The sequence below is a fragment of the Micromys minutus genome (assembly GCF_963924665.1).
Source record: "Micromys minutus genome assembly, chromosome: X".
Classification (NCBI taxonomy): Eukaryota; Metazoa; Chordata; class Mammalia; order Rodentia; family Muridae; genus Micromys; species Micromys minutus.
Window position 1 is genome coordinate 91,912,476 of NC_137970.1, and position 21,049 is coordinate 91,933,524.

The 21,049-nt window shown below is 43.0% G+C and overlaps 1 protein-coding gene across 5 annotated transcripts in view; it reads right to left on the reverse strand.

The window, feature by feature from the left end:
• The window catches only part of TMEM255A (transmembrane protein 255A), a gene marked incomplete at both ends in the record, with an annotated part of 50,796 nt that extends 30,057 nt beyond the window's left edge, over positions 1-20,739 (reverse strand). For all 5 annotated transcript variants that reach the window (XM_080910377.1, XM_080910375.1, XM_080910378.1 and 2 more), the window contains 4 exons: positions 4,372-4,461; positions 6,914-6,976; positions 14,253-14,395; positions 20,682-20,739. In XM_080910377.1, coding sequence (XP_080766503.1) covers positions 4,372-4,461; positions 6,914-6,976; positions 14,253-14,395; positions 20,682-20,739 — 354 coding nt within the window. The remainder of the gene's footprint in view (positions 1-4,371; positions 4,462-6,913; positions 6,977-14,252; positions 14,396-20,681) is intronic.
• Positions 20,740-21,049: the final 310 nt, after the last annotated feature.

Genomic DNA, 21,049 nt, shown 5'->3' on the forward strand with positions numbered 1-21,049 from the left:
GTGCAGGGTCAGGGAACAGAGACAAAGAGACAGAAAGAAACTGAGCCTGCAGGGGAGTGTGGCCTGACTTCTGAGACAGAAAGGGAGCTAGTAGGTCTGTGCTTTAACAGCATCACGATAGCATCAAAATCTATAAAATATAATACCACAGTACAACTCACCAACTGCAAAAGGTACCAATGGGCTTGGGGGTGACTAGGTTGGTGCAGTAGTTAATAATGATTAATAACTTGACAAGATCTGGAGTCACCCCTGAGAAAAGCCTCTAGTCATATTTGTGAGAAGTAATTTAGGGTAGCATATGATCATGCCCGTGAGTGGTGGTCTTGGTTAGGTTAAATGAAGAGGAAAGACCCACCCTAAAAGATAGTGGTGACATTTCCTGTGCTGGAGGGTCCTTCAATGAAAAAGTAGAAAGGGAGTGGAGAACCAACCTTTCTCCTTCCTGTTTTCTGACTGCAGATGCAATGTCACCATGGCATTAGGTTCCCATCACCATGACTCCCCTGCCATGGACCCTGCCTATACCCTCAAACTGTAAGCAAAATTAAACCCATCCATAAGTTGCAACTGTCAAGGCATTATTACAGCAACAGGAAAGGTGGCTAAAACTGTGATCACTTCAGAGGACTTCCCAATAAATAGAGGCTGAAAGTTTATTCATCCTTGCCTTCCATTGAAGGCAATGATCTAAAATATTGAGCCCAAAAGGGAAATACAAATCAAAATCATAATGAGGTACTGCCTCGCACTCACGAACACAATCAGATAATAATGAAAATTGGTGAGGCTGTGAAGAAATCAGAATCCTAATACATTGGTGCTGAGTATAACACAGCACAGCCATTTTGGAAAAGTCAGGCAGTTTCCCAATTAAACACAGTTAGCATATGTCCTAGCAGTTCTGCTCCCAGGCGGAAAGTTAATGAGAATGTAAATATGCCCATTCAGAAACATGAGCTCACATGGAAACTGCATCATTGTATAGAGTCGTAGAATGGAAGAAGCAACCTTAATGTCCATTAACTGGTGAATGGATAAACAAAATATGGTGTATCCATATAGTGTACCATTAGTACACGATAAAAAGGAATGAGGCACCAATCTACAATACAGTATGGATGAACTTTGAAAAAAATTATACTAAATAAAATGAGCCAATCATAAAATCCACATTATACTTCCTTTAGTATGAAATATCTAATATAGAAAATTATTAAGGTGAAAGTATAATCATTGTTGCTTAGAGTTGGGGAGGACAGAGAGACAGGCTATAATGGACAAAGGGTTATAATGATTCTTTTTGATATGAAAAAAAATCTAAAACTGTCGTCTCCATGCAACTGTGAACATACTAAAAAATTTTTAAACATTATGAGTGGGGGGGGGGAGAAGAAAAGGAAACCATTTTAGCTCATGATGCAATCAAAATCTACAGCAGGCTTCTGAGCCACTAGGCCTATGTTGCCATGGAAACTGTCTCAGAGTGAGTACTGCTTGTCAAATGGGAATAATAATGCCTGCCCTACTTTTCTCACAGGATTGTTGTATGTCTCAGATGCGGTAATAGATGTGAGGACACACTGAAAAGCTAAATGTAATGCATAAAAACAAGTAATTGGTGTTACTAGGATGTCTCCTATTGAGTAGAAAATAGCATGCACACTATGACTGAGTGAAACCAACAATACAAAAATATGTATGTATTCAGAGAGTAATACGCGAGGACCATGATAATTGCTATGTTAGGGGACAGAATTATAACCAGTAGCAGTTGCTCATATGTCATTTAGGAATAAAAAGAACAGGTGAATAAAATATGGCACCTCTCAGCTAAAGCCAGAATATAGAAATATGATGGAGGGGATAATATTTAGATTCCTGGCCCTCAAACAAATCAGAGAAAGGGTATCTCTCTCCCTTACTTTATATTTATCCCTACCTAGATTATTTCCTAAGCTACTATTTCAGAGCAGGATTAGGTGATAGCATTAATGATGTCATCTCCTTTGATCTTGCCACAAAGGGGGGCTGGCTGTTCTGTCTGGAAGAAGACTCCAAGAAGGAGCTTCCCTTAAACTAGTGTCTTCCTAACGCACATCTACTCACATCCTTGATACATCTTCAAATGAACTTAAATTAACAACTAGCCAATGACTAAAGTACAACAACTTGCCATGTGACCCCCAGAAAATGTTGGTAAGCTAAATTTTCTCTAATCCAACTATTTTAGAAAATAAAATTTCCAACAGTTCACAAAACACAATTTCCAACGGTTCACGAAACATCTTCATTTTCCAAGTTTAGTTCAGTCAAAAAACTGAGTTTGCTCTAGGACCTAGCTGCTACATCTTAACTTTTGGTCTTTGGAGAACATTAGGGCTACTTAATGATTTCTCATGTCCAGGGCTCTTTTTGTTGTTATTTTTCTTGTCCCTCTTTCCCACTGAAAAGAATTTTTTAATATGTTTTATGACCACATTGGTATAAAGTCAAATATATCTATGTTATGTGCCAATTTTTTTTGTCTCAACCTAAAAGTTCACCATTTTTCTTCTTATTTGAGAAGAAATAATGCCATTTTTGTGGCACTCTAAACTTAGTATGAGTTGGGTTCTATGCTTACTATGACTAATGGAAAAGTTGTTCCTGGGCCAGAAATCTGGAACAGTGTGAAACAGAACATGGTAAAAGAAGGGGAGGAGCAGGAGGCGCTACATAGCTGCTGGTGGGGAGAAGGCATTGGTAGTTCTACCCAGCTTTGAACACTGAATTATAATACCAACCTTCCAGGAAAAACACACCCACTTGTGACAACTATTATGGGTGGTAATCAAGTACTCTGTCATTGGATTTAAAGCCCACCTCATAGGAAGGAATCTGTACTGGATGGAAATCTGCTGCAAAGAGGATGGTGAGGGAAGTCCCAAGCCCTAAGGGAGACCTTAATTCGTTGTTTAGCTAAATTGGCACAGTACTGAGCCACCTTCTAAATATATGTGTTTATACAAATAGACAATTATCACTGTCAGCCTTAATCACAGGAGCCTTTCTTTCTAGTGAACTGTGATAAATGCAGAGACTTACAGTTGCAAAAGGTGTGGAGGATCACTGACAGTTGAGTGCTCAGCCCTCACCATGACATTTATACCATACCCTCAAGGCTCAGAAATATTGTAGAAGATGGGGCAGAAAGAATTCAAGGGCTAGACACTACAGAAAGGTGCTGAAAACATGCCCCCTTCAGAGGGAAACACACATTTTTCAACAATTATGAATGCCTTTTCTGGGTATGTACAAGAATGGGCCCATTAGCCCCCAGGCACGAATGCAAGAGGAGCCCGGGAAACCCTAACCCATAATGCTGAATGATTTCCTATTAGTAAGTTCCGTAAAAAGGAGGTGTCGTGGCCTTCAGTTTTGTACCCACTGGTGATCCCTCCAGATTGCAATGGATAGTCCCAATCAAATGGTCCCAGGGATGTCTCTGAACAAATCAGAGGAGTCATACACAAAAGCAAACATTACGTATCTGGGAATGGGACCGGGAGGGAGGAGTGGCTATTGATAGGAGCAGGACGAAGATAAAAAGAGGACCAGAGGCAGCAATCAAGATGTATTCATATACATGCATAGAACTGTCAAAGAACTAAACTTAAAAGTTGGGAGCAAGGTCCTCTACAGAAAGCTCAGTGGGTGTGTTCTTAGTCACCCAGACCTAGAGTTCAGGAGTGAAAATGGCCCTTACCTAGTGCAGTTTCTGCAGAGTGGGAAACGTTTGACACCTGGACTGGAGGCCTGAACTTGGGGTTGGGGGTTAGCTCTAAATTTTCACAACCACTGTTATAAGAATAGCATTTATTTGGGTACCCGAGAAAGCCTTCATGGTCTGTTCTTGTAGCTGTTGAAGGAGAGGTTGGTTTGGACCATGTGGCTTCCTGCTATAGAATCAAAGGGTCTGCCTGTGTTCCCACAGGACCCCATCACGGCTGTCTAAGGCCATGATACTGCCTTGCTGCTGTTCTTTTCCTACCTTCAAGAGATCCCCTTCCCCAATGTCGTTGTCTTTGACTTTCCAACTTTTACTCACCAAAGGGCTATGCCCATCCTATTGGCCCTGGGAAGGGAAGCCTTCCCTGCCCTCTGGAGTCCAAGATGAACCACTGTGGCACCTGGAGTACTGCCAGTTTAGGTCCAGATTTCTAGATACTTCCATTCTTCACTGATGTTCTCACCTTGACTACTAGCTACTGAAGGCAAAGGAAGAGCATCCTTCTCTCTTGTATATGTGTGCCCCCTCAAAGCACTCTCTGCACATTCAAGGTGGGGTTATAGCATTGTACAATTCAACTCAAGGTTAATAATACTCACAATGTGTCTGGCAGCAAAGACCCCATCAACTATAGCACAACAAAAAGCCGCAATCACACCAAAGCTGATAAACACGATAGAAGCCACCAGCTGCAGGAGGGAACAAGAGGAACATGCCTGTTAGTCTTCCACTGTTGCCATATTTGGAGACTAGGTAATAATCCCCAAGAGACTGCCAGCCAAAGCAGAACTCTACTCTGTCACTGATGAGGATTTTTTTTTCAGTCATGCAGGGTGAGTGGGTATGGGGGTAGGCAGGGAGGAAGAGAAGGGGAAACTGAAGCATTTTTTAAAGAATATATTTCAGGGTAAGGTCAGAAATTCATTCTGTAAGCACTGAATGGAGAAGCTTGCTGGCATCCAGAATGAGGTCCATGGAAGAATTCGACTGCATAGCCCTTCCATCCTCAGATTCAGAAAAGGGCTGGGCCCTGGACATCACGTAATCCAACCCTGTATTTTATTATGTGGAGATGGAGGCACAGTGAGGGGAACGGTGTTTCCAGTGTCTCTACTGTGAGTCTATGAAAGAATTGGTGCCCACCAGCTCCTGGTCCTTTGATTTCTATACCCCTAGCTCTGCTGCTTGATGACATAGGGGACACTGATGATAACGAGAGTAATTCTCAGGCCTTACATAAGTCTACATCATGTAATCCATCACTGAAGAAAGGGGATGTTCCATTTACTACCATTTAAGTACCAGGGAGATTTTTTCAAAAATTGGTGACTCTGAAAGGGGTAAATTCTCTGTTGTCTATAAGATTTTTCTTTCTCACTCTGTTTTTGGGGGAGCATGGCTTCATGTAGTCCAGGCTGGTCTCAAATTTATTTTGTGGCTAAGTCTCATCTTAAACTTCTGATCCAGACACTCAAGGGTTAAAAATACAGGCATGCACCACCATGCCTAGCTAGAAATTTTAAAATAGTAAAACCAGATTGCCAAATTTATTGATCATGTTAGATGATGTAAATTTTCCTAAAGTTCATCTTCTAGTAACCAAGTTGATGCTACAAATCAAGGCATGGGAGCATCACAATTTCGGAATGTCTTCAGGGACAAAGAGATATGATACACAAGCCCACGATCTGCTATGGTTGACCTTCTGAACTACATGAAATCAGCATGTTTTTTCTTTCTTGAGGCTTTTGGGGAGAAAGAGGAGGAAATAACATGGCAACAAGCTATTCTCCAGGGAGAAGGGGGAAAAAATCAAAGCCAAGGCTACCCTAGGGTTCACCCACTTCAGCAGGCTGAGAGGAAATACTTATCTCCTTTGGGGGTTGTTCAGAAACCTCTCTCCATAAATCTCACTTCACAGCACTGCAGATAATTGGTAAATAATGGATGAACGATGTCATGAAATTGGCATTATTAGCTATGCTATGATCAGCTCTACAATTAAAACTCCCCCATTATTTTGAATAATTTAAGCCCAAAGTGAAAACGAAACTGGCAAGGAATAGAGTCCAGGTAAAATGGAAGAAGAGACTATTAGAAGTCCCCTGGCAGCGAGTCCCATATTGCTGGGGGAAGCATATGGTTAGAGTTCTCTGTCTCTAGAGCTATTACATTATTTGATTAAGCATGATGTTAAACAGACCCCATTGCCAAAGTTTGGATGCCACTAAGAGTTGTCCAAGGGGAGTCTAACCTTAGTCCAGTGTCTGAGCACTCAGCAGACTGTAATTCTACAAAACTTTGTTGCAATTGCAACTCAGCCTATCCGTTCTACCCCTTGCCCTCAAGGAAGCCTTCTCAGTGTTCAAGCAGGGAAATGCAGCAGCTTGCCTTTGGGAGAGTGTATTAGGACAGCGAACATTCTAAGCTTCCCCTTCTGTCAAATGCTGATCCTTTCTCTTAACTTTACTACACACTTGGCTTTGAACTATGGAGGGCAAAGACACAGATGTTGTTGTGTAGTTGACTTCATATTACTTTGTTGGATCTATACTTCAAGTATGTTTACTTCCTCTTTTTAGTTTTAGTTCATGTTTTGGTTTTAAGAAAAGGTCTCAAGTAGCTCTGGGAGGCCTTGAACTCAAGATCACTCAAAGGTGACCTTGAGCTGAGCTCCAGATCGCTGCTTCTCAACCTCCCGAGTGTCAGGACTAGAGGCATGAATCACCAGGCCCAGGGTACACTTACTTTCTTAATTGAAATTCCCTAGATTATCATCGCCTAAAAGATTTTTGGAAAAAAAAAAAAAAAACTTTGTGAGAACTTTTTCAAAAGATTACATAACCAAAAGGAAGCCATGAAAGTCACTAATATTCAGAGCTGCAGTGATGGATATAACAGAAACCCAGCATTCTAGGCCAGACCAGCAGCCTGATTGAATGGTCTGAAGTGTTCTTTTGAGAATGAAGGAGAAAGCTTAAAGAGGTACAAAGCAGCCCGAAAACGCTGTGAGATAAGTTCTCTAGAGGCTTAGGGGAAAAGGTAGAATAACAGTTTCGTTTGGAGCCAAATTTGCACAAGCTTAAGAGATATGTTTCTTGTCCACATAAACACTGGGCTTTCCCGAGGACGGAAACTTACCATCTGACGCTTGTTCTCAATCAGGTTTGATCCGATGATTCCAAGGAATGATCCAAAGCCAAGCTGTAAGACAACATAGCATTAAGGAAGACAATCAACCTTCCCACACAATCATTCCAGTCCTTGGCTATGATTCAGGATAGTGGAAAAGAACTGGAGTATAAATGTCAAAGCCACATGTAGCTTCTTACACAAACACACAATGAAAGTATATTCTCCTATTATTTGCAGTTTTCTTCTGTAGCAATGACTCACACTGAAAAAGAAGCTCATGTGACCCCAAACTAAACATAAAGGTCAACTACAGCTTCTTAGTGCCTGCCTGTGTCAATTTTAATATCCATTACACAGCATATGACTGGTGATTCAGAGATATAATGGTGAAAAGCACACTTTATTGTCAGATTTCTATCTAGTTTTGAAAAGAACCTTCTATTCTGAAGCATGGATTATAGAATAAAGGTTTGCAAAGGCAATTTTTGTTGCATCAGGCATACTAATCAAGCTCAGGAAGTACTTTAGAAATCAGCAAGCACCTTAACCCACACTAAAAAAAAATAGAAATAGAAGAGAACTTTTTTTGAAAGCCTATATTTGTGGTTGACCTACTACAATTTATGTTAGCACTTACTCGCCTCTTTTCCCATCTCTGCTTCATTTATGGACAGAAAGCATTCATTAAAGGGTGAACAGAAATGGCAGTGTAAAACCCTGAAAAACAATTTCTCTTGTCTAAGTGGTCGGGATTATGGCTCAGTGTAGAAGAGCCCACTGCCCTCTCAGCTGCCATTAGTGGACCGAAGCCTGTTGGTCTCAGCTCAGAATGATCACTAGCCAATAGCTATTGATGGAGATGGAAAGGGAAGAAGTAAAAGCTGTGCACATAGACCAGTAAATCTTAACACAGGATGTAGGTACAGCTCTTTTCAGCCTCACTAAGTCTTTCTCTGCACTCGCAGACTTACCTTGGTTCTTGGAGGCATTTGTTTCAACCCAAGACTCTCAAGTTTTACATCTAGTCTGGGAAATGTAATAAATCTAAGGATTGGTTCTGATGGGCCCCTGTCCAGAAACTAACTGTTGTCCTCAAGACCCCAAGAATGTCTGCAGGACCACCAACCACTCTTGGGAAACCAAAACTTATGTACCTGAATGGATAGAGTGCTCCATCCCAGGATACTGAGAGTATCCTCATGCAAGGGTTGACATATACTTTTCTCCCACCCAATCTTTCTTTAAAGTATAACTAAGATGCATTGTTGCAAAATATACCAATGTAAACATAGTCATCACACTAGCCTGGCTTACAAACACAGATGTTCTACTAATGTCTGTGTAATCCAGAACTGACTATCCACCCAGCCTCTTTCCTTGTGTATAAAACAAAAGGGACCACAGAAATGTTATCTTACAGAGCTTTGCAAGGATTGACAGAAGCAATGCCGCCAAATGACTTTTAATGGGAATAATACATTCAAATAGCTTAGCACATCTCCTGCTATTATTCAGTGCATACTGAGAAAATACCATTCTATCCTAGAGATTTGAATTGTAATTTTTAAATTTAAAAATACATATTATTTTATGTATATAGATTTTTGCCTGCTTGTATGTTTGTGCCCCATGTATGTGCAAAGTGCTCAGAGGTCAGAAGAGGGTGTGAGATCCCCTGAAACTGGATTAACAGACAGTTGTGAGCTTACTGGGAATAATAAAATCCTGGAAGAGCAGCCACTCCTCTTAACCACTGAGCCATTCTGCCCCAAGTATTGCATTTTTAAAAGACATTAATGCTTTTAAGACTTTTGACTACATTTATTTATTTGTCAGAAGACAACTTAAGACTCAGTTCTTTCCTTTCGCCACCTGGGTCCTAGGAATGAAAGTCAGATTGCTGTGCTTTGTGGCAAATGCCTTTACCTGCTGAGCCATCCCACTGACCCAAAAGACATTTAACTTTTGAACCACTCTAATGTGATTTGAACTGGAAAATTCTGTCACTGCGCATCATACATGTGCAATTCCCACAGTGGCCAGAAGAGGGTGCAAAATCACCTGAAACTGGAGTAACAGATGGTTGTGATCAGATAGATAGATGATAGATAGATAGATAGATAGATAGATAGATAGATAGATAGATAGATAGATAGATAGAGCAAGCAACTACAGTAATTCATGGAAATACACATTTGGATATGTCTGGGTGGGTATGTACTAAGACGTTTAACTAAGAAGGGGATAAACCACTTTGAGATTTGGCAGGAACCGTTTCATGGGCTGGGTTACAGACTGCACATAAAGGATGCAGCAGGCTGAGCCTGAGCATCCATCACTCCTCTGTGCTTCCTGCCTCTGAATACAATGTGAGCAGTTGCCTCTTGCACCTGCTGCCATACCTTGCATCTGTATGCTGCAATAAATCCTACCTCTCTTAAAGTACTGTTGTCAAGGATTTTGTCGCAGCAACAGGACAAGTAATCAGTAAAGACCAGAAACAAAGACACTGGCTATTCCTGACATTCTCAATCAACTCGTTGATGGTGGTTACTAGAAGAGATAGACGGAACATGTGTAGAACTGGCTGAAAAGACATGACACTACAGAACTGGGCATCTCAGGCTTAGCTATTACGTCATCTATGCCTCCCATTCTATTGCTTCTCTTCACATCTCATCTCAGTGTCATTTAATCCAATATATAAGAAGACATCACACCCGACCCCCAAGAGCTCACCGTCTAGTGAAAGACACAGAGTGTAAGTTAAGGCTATAAAAACAAAGCACTACATGAGCTAAGAGGAATTCATTCTGGACCATATCCCTGTCACTGCTGCTCATAAATCATGTGACCTTGGGCCAGTTAGTCAATGACTCTGTGCTTTAGTTTTCTCATCTATAAAATGGGATAAAATGGGGTCATGGAGATAATTCAGCAGGGAAGGGCCCTTAACTCAAAGACCGATAACCTGATTTGTGTCTCCAGAATTCATGTTGTATAAAGAAAGCCAGTTTCTACAAGTTGTTCTTGGACTTCCCACACACACTGTGACATGATCTTCTCATGTTCCCCTATCCCCCCTCCCGCAAAAAATTAACAAATAAATGATGTAATCTGAAAGCATTTTAAAAGTGAGAATCATAAAAGTATGTATGAGACAGTGTTGTCATAAGGATCAAGTATAAAGATAAAGTATGTGATATTTGCACAAGGTAGGCTGCTAAATAAAAAGTACTGTAAATTTCCACAGAAGAGGAGGCATTTTATTTGGGCTCATAGGATGGGCAGAGCTCAATGGGAAAGGAACTAACATCTGTTGAGTTATTTGAACAACATGCACATCATGAAGCCTAAGAAGTCAGTAGCTTTTTGTGAGTTTTTGTTAGTGTTGTCTCTTACAACAGGGTCTCACCGTGTGAACCTGGCTGTCCTAGACCTCACTCCATCCACCGAGCTAGCATTGGACTCACAGAGATCACCCTGCCTTTGCCTCCTGGGTGCTGGAATTAAAAGCATGTCCCTACCTCATCCAGGTCACTGTTTATAGAAAGTGTTCTCTTCAGGGAGGGAGACGTCCTGTTTGACCAAGAGCTTGGGATGAAAAGAAAGAAGCAAACGGTTTCCTGAAAATGGCCATCTGCATCTAATCGAATACCAGCTCCTAGGGAACCAGAGAGACAGCTTGGTGCTTATGCACCAAGTTCGGTCCCCAGTACCTGTGTGGTGGCTAATAGCCACCTCTACCTCCAATTCCAGAAGACCTGAGGCCCCCGTTTGGCATGGTGCACAGACAGGCATGCAAGAAACTCCCTTAATACACATAAAATAAAGGCAACTTTTAAAAACTGGAAATGGTAGCTCCCAAGACCAAATGTCTAGACCTTTGTACCTCACTGCTATTTCCAATGAGCTAAATGAGTAACTAGTTTTCCTTGTTTTGGCTACCCTCCATTTATCAAGTGAAAAAAGACAAATCACTAGAAATTAAAGCCAGATTAAAGAGTTTTTATGGTTTGAGGGGTTTATTGTTTGTTTTTTAGACAAAGCCTCATTGAGTGACTAAGGTGGCCTAAAGCTTGTGCTACCCTTCCTGCTTCATGCTCCTGTGTGCTGGGATGGGCCATCACCCCCAGCTGAAGGACTCTGAGGAAGGACCCTGCAGAATGGACCTATTCATACTCCCATCTACTGCCCAGACACCCAAAAGAGGCTCAGATGAACATTAATTGGGTATGTACCTTGTGGCAGAGCTTGCATTTGACCCATGATTTGGAGTTTGGGATTGCAATGGGGTGTGGTGGTAAAGGTAGTGAAGTGTAAGGTCAGGGAATCTGTGCTACACTTGGCTGAAACAGTGCACAAACCATTTCTTTAACCTTGAAATTAGAAAATCTCTGAAAATGAAAAAAAAATTTCTGATACCAAATTTGGTGGTAATGCTTGATCTTGAACTTATGTGAGGATTTTTTATAATCTTTACCCTATTTTACATTAAGTCATATTTTATGATCAAACTATAAAGGAACCTGACTGTATGTACTACTCGAAGCCCCGCTGAAATGCTAAAAGGCATATCACTGTAATTTTCTCCAAAATTAAAATCTAAATCCTAAAGTGTATTTTGCTTAAGTAATTGTGGACCCATATAAGCAAAGGTAATAGAGAATTCAAAGATGGTAGACTACACTGTGGACCCTAATAGCTTAGAAATCCTCCCACTGAGGACTCCCGTTCTTAGAGGAGAAAGGCAGGAGGTGAGAGGAAAGGTTGCTAGAGGAGGGAATGGGGAGGAAAGGAGGAAGATTTAGCTGCGTTTGGGATGTTCCTCTTACCTGGGTGGGGGAAAATGGTGGGTTTAAGAGTTTGTAATAGTTACTCCCTAATAACCAAACTGTTCAATTAGCAAAAGCACTCTGTTCCCAGCCAAATCTGGGTTCTCAGGCATTTACTGCTGCAGAGGTAGGAGTCCTAATTGTATTTGCTATAACACGATCTGACCTATAAACGTAAATGGATTTTTCGACTGTTCAATCTGCTATCTTCCCTGCTTCGCTCTGTATAATTAAAGCCCATTTTAAAGAAATTATCTACAGGCATTCAGAGAGCAAATTTGTAAAAGTTAAACCAGTGCGGGAGTGGGGATTGAAGGAGAAATACACCAACCTCTTAGTAAGGTCATTTTTAGTGAAACAACCACACACACACACACACACACACACACACACACACACACACTCACACAAACACACGCATACGAAGAGAGGGAAGGAGCGGAGGGAGGGAGATGCCCCCACTGCTTCCATTTCCAGTGGTGGCTGAACATCAAGTACTTGGATAACAGCAACCATGAGCCCTTATTCCTTTGTTAATGTATTCCAACCTAGCCTCCCACAGTCAGATACTCTATAGAAAAGGTTTGTACTAGCGTGAAAAATGCCCTCCCTTTACCCACAGCCACTCTGGATCTTGGCTTGAGCATTTGCTCTTCAGTTGGCAATATTTCCTTAATGCAGCTACCTGAAGCACACAAAGTCACACAGATTCTGTAAATTCCTTTCCAAGCCACCAAAATGCTCTCAACCCCCTGTCCTTTCTTCCCCTCCCCTTAGCATGCTTTTAAAAATAAAACCCATTTCTGCTGACAGATGATTTTCTTGCCTCACCACAGGAAGTGGACAGGGTGAGTTCTCATATCACATGTTTAACAGAGGGCCCTGGGCACAAACTGGTATCTGTGAGACACCTGCCTTAAGCTGGGGGTTGAGTGGGGGTGGGATCCCTACTTCCTCCAAACTGCAAGCCCAGTATTTGAAAGAGCTCTTGAGTTGTGAGACTGTGGAATGGGATCTGTTGACCTAGGCAACAGGCTCCAAGATTGTTAAAGGCATCATCTTTAACCTCTTCTCTCTTGAGTGAGAGTGTGAAAGACAGAAGCCTAAAACCATGTCTGGTCTCTTTGCTGTGCTATTTTTTTTTTAAACGAGCCATTTCTAACATCTTTTTTTCTGTCTAGCAATTACAATTCAGGTATCATTTAATTATTATTAAAATAAGAGTTGAGGTTGAACAGCACTATTCATTGACCCAAATGAGGGGTGTTTGTTTGTTTTGACAGGCACTCACTATGTTACCAAGCTATTAAACGAGGTGTTTTTTTTTTTAATGTAGCAAATTCCATGTTGAAAAAATGGATTGCATGCACTGCAGGGAAGGGTAAACTATCCACTGGACTATGAAAAGAAGTCATTAGAACCTTGATTCTTTCTTAGTGTCTGAAATAAGAAAGCAGAAGCTATTACTGATGTTCCACAAATGGACTGTCGCTGGCATTTCTCTATGGCTACAAAGGCTAGACCATTATGTGAGCTATCCTCTGTGAAGAGGGCAAGTTTCAACCAGTGAAGGGTTAATGGTAGGGGGCTTTCTGTATGAGCAGATGTATTGTGTAGTTTTAACCAAATTAGCACTAGCCAAATGAATGCAAGCTTTGGACATCCTATTGAGAAATTGTAAATTGAAGTTGACACTGATAACAAATGACTAACGAAAAATGGTGGCATTGATACTTCTGCTCCTGTAGGAGCTTTTAGTCAGATATGCTGTAAGAGCCACATTTGAAAGGATTTTTAAATAGCCAGTGGCTGTGATGACAACTTAAACATGTCTGATAAGAAGCCAGTCAAAAACATTCACAAATAGGTCATTGGTCATTTGAAATAAGGGTTTCTAGGCTTTGTCTTCAATAACAAACTTCACACTAAGTATATAAATAACACCCTATAACATTTTACTGTTCATATAAAAAGATATTAAAATGGGAATTTCATGTTCATCTAATGTTTGAATTTCCATTTTACCTAATTTTGTGAATGTATATATGATTTGCAAATGAATAAATATGCATGAATTAAGAATATATCTTCCACACCTTTTCTTGGCAGGACCCCTTTGCAAATGAATGAGTGCTGTTGGCCATAGAAAGTAGAGGTGTCAGAATCCAGGAAAGACCAGGTGACCTCATATAGGGAAACAAACACTTGGAGGCAGGAACTTAACTAAAATGAATGCTAGAAAGGAGCATCTCCTAACACCAGAAAACAAACCCCTGACAATAAGATGACTTGCTTAGCATCCCAGTCTTAGTTAAGAAAGACACTGGGAGGCTTCTAGGTGCAGTAGTGTTTTTCCTAAGGAGGGCTGCCTTTCTGTGTACTTCCAAAGATACAGAGAGGAAATTGGAGCAAACACTGTAAATTCTCACAGAATTGAAAACCATCACAGAAGAGTCACAAACCCTGTAGCAAACAAGCTCCGGAGGCCAACCTGTGCTCTCTGTACTTACAATGACTCCTGGGTAATAACCTCCCACAGTCACATTCTGGGTCCTGGTCGTCGCAGCGAGGCCAACTGTGAGAATTAGCACGGACACAATAAGCAGAGTAACGGTGACATAGATGGAGTTCCGCTTCCTCCGATTGAAGGCTCCTGCAGCAAGAGAGAGACATTGAAACTGCTCGTGTCATCTGGGAAAAGAAAGATACACTCAGAAGATTTTTCTTTCTTCCCCCTATTTGTAACTGGGCTGTCTCTAGGAAATGGAATTACGGTGACACTTTTCTAATAAAAAATATACTGCTTCTTTGAAAATAAACAACCAGTATGTAACAGCAAGACAATTTTGTGTGTTTGACATTCTAGAAAAGATGTGTCATACCCACTTAGTGGAGTGGAATTTTTTTTTCCTTTTGGCAGGTTATAAAAACATACAACGGATGGTGAGTATTTGTATGAGGGTATTAAGTGAAAATATTGTAAAGCCAGTAGGTAACTAAGAGCCTTTTTACTTAGAAGCTAGGGATATGAAATTTCATTTTAGTGTAAATATCAGAACTGAGCCAGGAACCAGCATCTTATTTTTTTTTTTCATTTATTTCTGACATTTGCTGCCTCGTGCATAAACTTAAAAAGGGTGCGTTGGCCAGACGTGCCACATAATAAATGTATGTAATAAAGTAAATGGTTGAAGGCTATTAGTCCACAAAGATTTGTATCGGAGAAAGTAGATGAGAAAGATATAACTTACACACACTTATGCTTACGTGAGGATGACATAAACGGCAAGAGGCCCCTGCTCCTGCCCCGGGCTTATCAGACATGATAGCGCCAAGCAATTTTTTTTTTCAAAACCAAGCCTATTAAGTCAGATAGGAAAAAATGGCATCTAGGCTCACTTCAATTTACAATTTTTAAAGAACCAAGCACTGCTCTACTCTAGGAACTAAGCACTATCTTACTCCTTTTTTCTAGCACAAGGAAGGGGTTCTCCACAGGAAATACAATGGTAGAATTAACCACCTAGGAGTTCTCAGGGAAAAAAAAAAGAAAACAAATGGGCAAGGCTTTTAGGATCCAGTTCCCTTGAAGCCATAAGGAGGATAGGGACAAAGAAGCAGTAGGTAGCTGTAAACATCGTGAATGGGACTAAGGAGAGCCTTTGGTTCTGCTTGTTCATAAGACTTAGCACTCTGAGAGGCCTCGCTGCACCACCATCTGCAGCGGAGCAGAGAAGCTAACCAGACTGCACTACAGTTGAGGGAAAGAAAAGGGAAACGTGGAAGGAGGAGTGAAAGGCAAACCCAGGCTTGTTGGTAGTGAGAGCACATGGGGAGCAGGGGCTATGCCTGTTCTCACCGCCTCCTACAGAAACCTCTTTCCATAGAGAACAGTGTCTAGAATGCCACCCTGGCTTTCCCAGTGTAATCTTTGCGGAAGGCTCTGAGGGGGAAGGGGTGGAAGGGGCTGGCGGCCTCCCCTGACATCATCCTCGAAACTAAGAGATGTGACTCATCCGGTACAAGTCTAAAACAATACTATTCTAAGGCTGTTTTACACCAAAATGTAGAAAGCGGTTTGAGCAGGTACAGGCCCCTATCAAACATTAATGTTCCTGTCTCACCGTGGGAGGAGAGGTAAGGGGACTTGCAAATGAGTCTGCTCTGCAGTGAGCTAGGAAGCCATCCCCCATGCAGAAAGACAGGAAGGTCCCTAGACACTTATGACATCAGGATCCTTTGTTTGTGGGATCAGGGGTGCAAATGACCGCATGATCGGCGATTGCAGCTGTGTGGTTACAGGAAAGGGAGAGAAGGGTAGGGTTAGGATGGACAGGATTTCTTTCTTTCATCTACCTGCAGGTTCCTTATCCGTCATGTTGCCTTCCCAGTACCCAAAGGAGTCTGTGAACCAGGGTTCCTGATTCCATCTCATGGTAGATACTTGGTGAGTGTCCAGGTTTCACCGTGGGGTTCTAATAGCTATTTATCAACACAGCCTCCATTTGTTTCTTGCCTTCCCGTTTGCCATGCACACAGGAACTCTAGTCTTTCTTGCGCCCCCCCCCCCCCAATACACCAAGACCAGCTCACGTAGAGACTATGTCACCTTAGAGACTAAGCTGGAGGAGCATGAATGTCGCCAGGATCTTTCTAATTTATTGCCTCACTGGCCTGCTCATTCCTACCTACTGACCTTTAATCTTCTCCACAGCCCTTGAGTCTTCTTTGCAAATATCACTCTAACTCTTAAAAGCACAGGAGTCAGGTCAGAAAAGTGACTCAGCAAACCATGTGGTATCATTTAAAAACCTTCCTCCCCCATTTGCTTTAGAATCTGGATTGAAATTCAGTCTGTTGAAAAGCTGAAAGATCCCACCACCCTACAGGAGGCTTATCTCCAGATGAAATTTGTTTTGAATCAAATTGCTAAGAAAACTTTTAGGGCACTAGAGAAAGTCTGATCTGCCAGTCACCCTTTATTTTATATTACAAAGACCTTAATTGCATAAAGTCAAATGCCTTTAATTGCACTTGGGGAGTTGACTATTTTAAAGAACTTTTAGGTAAATTCTTTTTGAAATAAAAGGCACCCCCTCATTTGCCTGTGGTTTCAATGTGATTTAATAAAGTCCATTTGTACTTGGAATAAGGCATACCTTAAAGTACTCTGAATGTGTGGCCAGGGATCCTAAAAGTCAGATAATTGTATGGACTCAGGTCAGTTACCTGCTTGTTGCTTTATTTTAGAAGGCAAGAAAACCCTGTTCTTGCTAAGGTACAATTTGGGACAGGTTTTAGGTGATGATTCTGTGAGCACAGGACCATCTGATTTAGGTTTTATTTAACAGATTAATATTTTTTAAACACTCAGATGCCATGAGCTACTTAAAAATACCCTCAAGAGCTGGGACAGTGCCTTTTGTGTGTCACACACACAGCAAAGGAGTAGCTAATGGTCACTGAAGAAAGAAACAAGTGGCAATATCTCATCATTGTTTTCCCTCTAGTGGAAGAATCCTGCAAATGAATTTGGCTATGCTCATAGAATTAACTTTTTGAAACAGGGTATACTCTGAGAGCTCCCCAGACTGGAAAACTCTGTGGCTAATGTGTCAAAGCCACAAGAGCTTCACCGCCTTGGTACCTGGTATTTAAACTCCTATTGCAAGCAATAGCAGTGAAAATCTGAACATCCCATCATTGGCACTGCCTGCTCCCCGCAGCAGCCTCTCTGCAGTACTGCAGCTCTCCCTTTCTGCAGTGCCCCACCTCCAGGCCAGATATGGGGGGAGGTCTGTGATGGAGTTCTGGGGCCATGCTTCACCTTTCCAGACAGGATCATCTTGTCCCTCGACTCAAAGCCCTCATCTGTCTTTGAATCTGAATTCCTCTCTTCATTTGAAGCAAGCTCAAAACTTCCTCCACCACAAAGTTTATCTTAATCAACCCCTCCCCCGGCTACTCTAACCACCCATTAGCTTGGTTTCTAATGGTCTAGGTGCCTTACTCAGTAGGTATATAAACTGTGACAGCAGGTTTCTTCCACAAACCCATATGTCCACTAGTTCCAGGACTGTGTATCTGACGGGAGCCAGGCTTGGAGTGTCTGTAAGATAGGCTGCTGCCTCTGCACACGTATGCTTTACTCTGTATATATTTCTTGATAGCCCTCCCCCAAAGAGAATGGGTAATGTTTATTGAGATGTAGCAAAGATGCTTGGTACGCTGTGGCGTTAGTGACATGGTAATTCTCAGGTTTGAATGTTTGAATGGATTTGCATTTGCTTACCTGAGTCAGCTTTGCCGCAGAGTGGATCTCGGGAAGTCCCCAGCCTTGAGCATCCCTAGAAACAGGTGGCTACCCACATAAGAACCGCAATGCTCTGCCAGTCTCCCAAATGTCTACCTAAAGCTGCCGGAACCTACTACCTTCACCATTTTGTTAAATTATTCAGGACATGGAAACGTTAAAACAAACAAACAAACAAATGGTAAATTAGAAATGTGTTGTTAGACGTGAAGAGGGTGCCCTGATGTAGTAGAGGTGCATCAACGCTTGGGGGCGCTGTTGCCAAAGTGGAGGAGGGGGTTACTGAAGCTGATGGAGGTGCACAGGAGTCAAATTACTATCTTCACAATTCCCAAATGTCTGCTTCCTACAGAGCCTTCGACTAACAGCTGATCCCAAGTCAGCCCACAAAAGTAGTACAGGCACCTTGATGCAGTGAGGCATGTGTGTCTGTGTGTGTGAGTGTGTGACATTATGTGAGTGTGTGACATTTTATTTTGGGGGATGTGGCTGTGTTTTGCCTATAAAAAGGAATCCCCTCAGAAATGCTGCCTTTGGAAGCAGAAACACACTAACCCAGAGCTTAGTTAAGTAGAAGTATCCTAGATGCTGATTCAGGCCTAGGCTGTGGGACCAGCGCCAGGGAACTCCGGGGAGACTCCTCTGTCCACACCGTGTGAACCTAGAATTATCAGTCTACTCAAGAATATTCTACTGACTTCAGCCTGTGGATTCTTTTTCCAAGCGCTATTCGTGATGATTGTCCCTTTCTATATGAGATCTATGATTCCCTTCCCTGCAATGCCAGACTCAGCTTGTTGGGCAGACAGAAAAATGCAAGACAGGCTGGGGGCCCTGGGAATACAAGAGAGAACTCTCTTCATCTTGTTCTGAAACCCACAGAGCAGTGTCAAGTAGCAAAGCTTTCAGCCCTGGGCCTCCAATCTGCACAGTCCCCGTGGCTACAGAGTTCTGGGTGGGGAGGGGTGGTTTGCAGGTGGTTGTTGCACGCAGTTGGGATGGGCTCTGCAGAACCCTCCGCCAGCTCTTTCATGCTGTAGCTAGATGTCTAGGAGCCTGGGCTATGGTAGCGCCACAGCTGGCCAAGGCAAGGAGTGCGTTTGGAGTTCTGTATGCCTGTGTATGCATGGGGTCGGAGAGGGTTCTGGGAAGTCTGCTACTGCTGGGTTCTGGATGTGGACCCTCATTTTGCATCCCGTTTTAAATAACCACGACCTTAAAAAGGAAAAGCGCAGGGCTTCTACTGATAAACTTCTACCATCCAGATTGGTAACACTTTTTCAGGGGCCCTTGAACGAAATTTGGTGCGACTGAGTCTTTTGCAGGCAGCAGAGATCTCACGCTGGGCTCAATCTTCTCCTTGCCCCTCCCCTGTGGATGTTCCAGCAAATTCGTCTGAGAAGAGCTGAGAAGACTGGATGACAGAGATTCGGGACAGAGGACTTTTGCAGAATGGGAAGCATGAGAGAAAAGACGAATTGGCCTTGATTTAAGTGAATCCAAGGCACATTTTAAGCTTAAGTAGAATTATGGCTCCACGATGCCCTTCCACTTACCCAAGACTCCAAATTAATTTCTTCTCCCAGCGAAGACTTAGGAAGTGCCTAACGGCGAAATGCAACTGGTTTTGGGTTTTGTTTTTTATTTCTTAAAATTCGTTTGTAGCTACCGAAAAGCACCCTCGAGGAACCTCCAAGTTGGTGCAAGATGGTAGCAGTCCCCTCGTTTTTAGGAAGGTGTTGAAAGGTGCCCCTCCCCCTTCATTCCGCTGAACAGGAAAGCGCGACTGGAGAAGATGCGCGGGCTTGCGCTGGATCTTATTCTCCCTACCCACCCCCCAACACACACACATTTTATGCCTTTGGAGCAGAATGAGAATCAAATTCAAGGACTGATCGTTCTTCTGCGTATGTCCAGGCTGAGCTGTCTTGAATGATTCTTCATGAATTCCAGTCCCGCCAGCATACCCTTTCTTCTTACCCTACCCCCCCATTCCCTTGGGTAGCACACCCCCCACACCCCTGGTCTGCCAAGTGTCCATTGCAGGTCTGAATTTTAAGATATTACCTAGATTGCGTGCGTGCGTATCTGTGTTGAGGGGGGAGGAGGTAAGACCTTGCTTCTTGTAATTATCATTAGTCGTGATCTTAAAAGTGATGTGGACTTTGCAAAGAAGGAGCGTCGAATCAAAAGCAAAGGCGCAGGTTGAAGGAAGTGTTTTGATGCCCAGACAGCTGAGATTTACCACAGCCTGCAAGTCTGCGTGCACACACCACACACACACAGAGACACACACAGAGAGAGAGAGACAGACGAGACAGAGAGATAGAGATAGAGACAGAGACAGAGAGAGGAAAGAGAGGTACGCACGCACATACTTACACATACTCACACTCCAGGCTAGGTAAAGATACTCCAGCCCTAGCTTGGCGCTCTAATCCCAAACGCGTCACACTTGTCACAGCTGGGCCGCTCCCTTGGGGCTCTGGTTCACCTCCCAGATACTCGAGTTTGTGGACCCCCATCCCTTTAGTCTTCTCTCTGGCACTGGGGCAGCCAGGAGTTGGCTGTCCTAAGGACAACGCACTTACCCCCTTACTGCTGCCTCCCGGAGGACAGGACTTACCCATGGAATCGGGAAGGGACATGTCGCTGGACCGCTGCTGAGTCAGGGACTGATGCATGGTGAAAGCTGTCCAGTTGCCCCTGTCCCTGAAGCTGCTTCAAGAGCCCCTGGCTCAGGACGCCCCGCAGAGCATCCTACTCTGCCGCTGCCTCTCTTGGTCTTCCTGAGCGCAGAGAGGGACTGACTGCCTCTGGTTGAAAGCTGCAGCCCAAGTGCCGCCTCCCAGTCCCTCCCCCTCTTCTCCCTCCCTCCTCTTCTGCCTCCCTCTGCTCTGGGAGGCAGCAGCATTGGCGTCCGTGCAGCAGCGTGCGCTTGCGCAAGACCCCCCTTCTTCCCCCCCCCGCCCCCCTCCCCGGCCTCCCCATCCT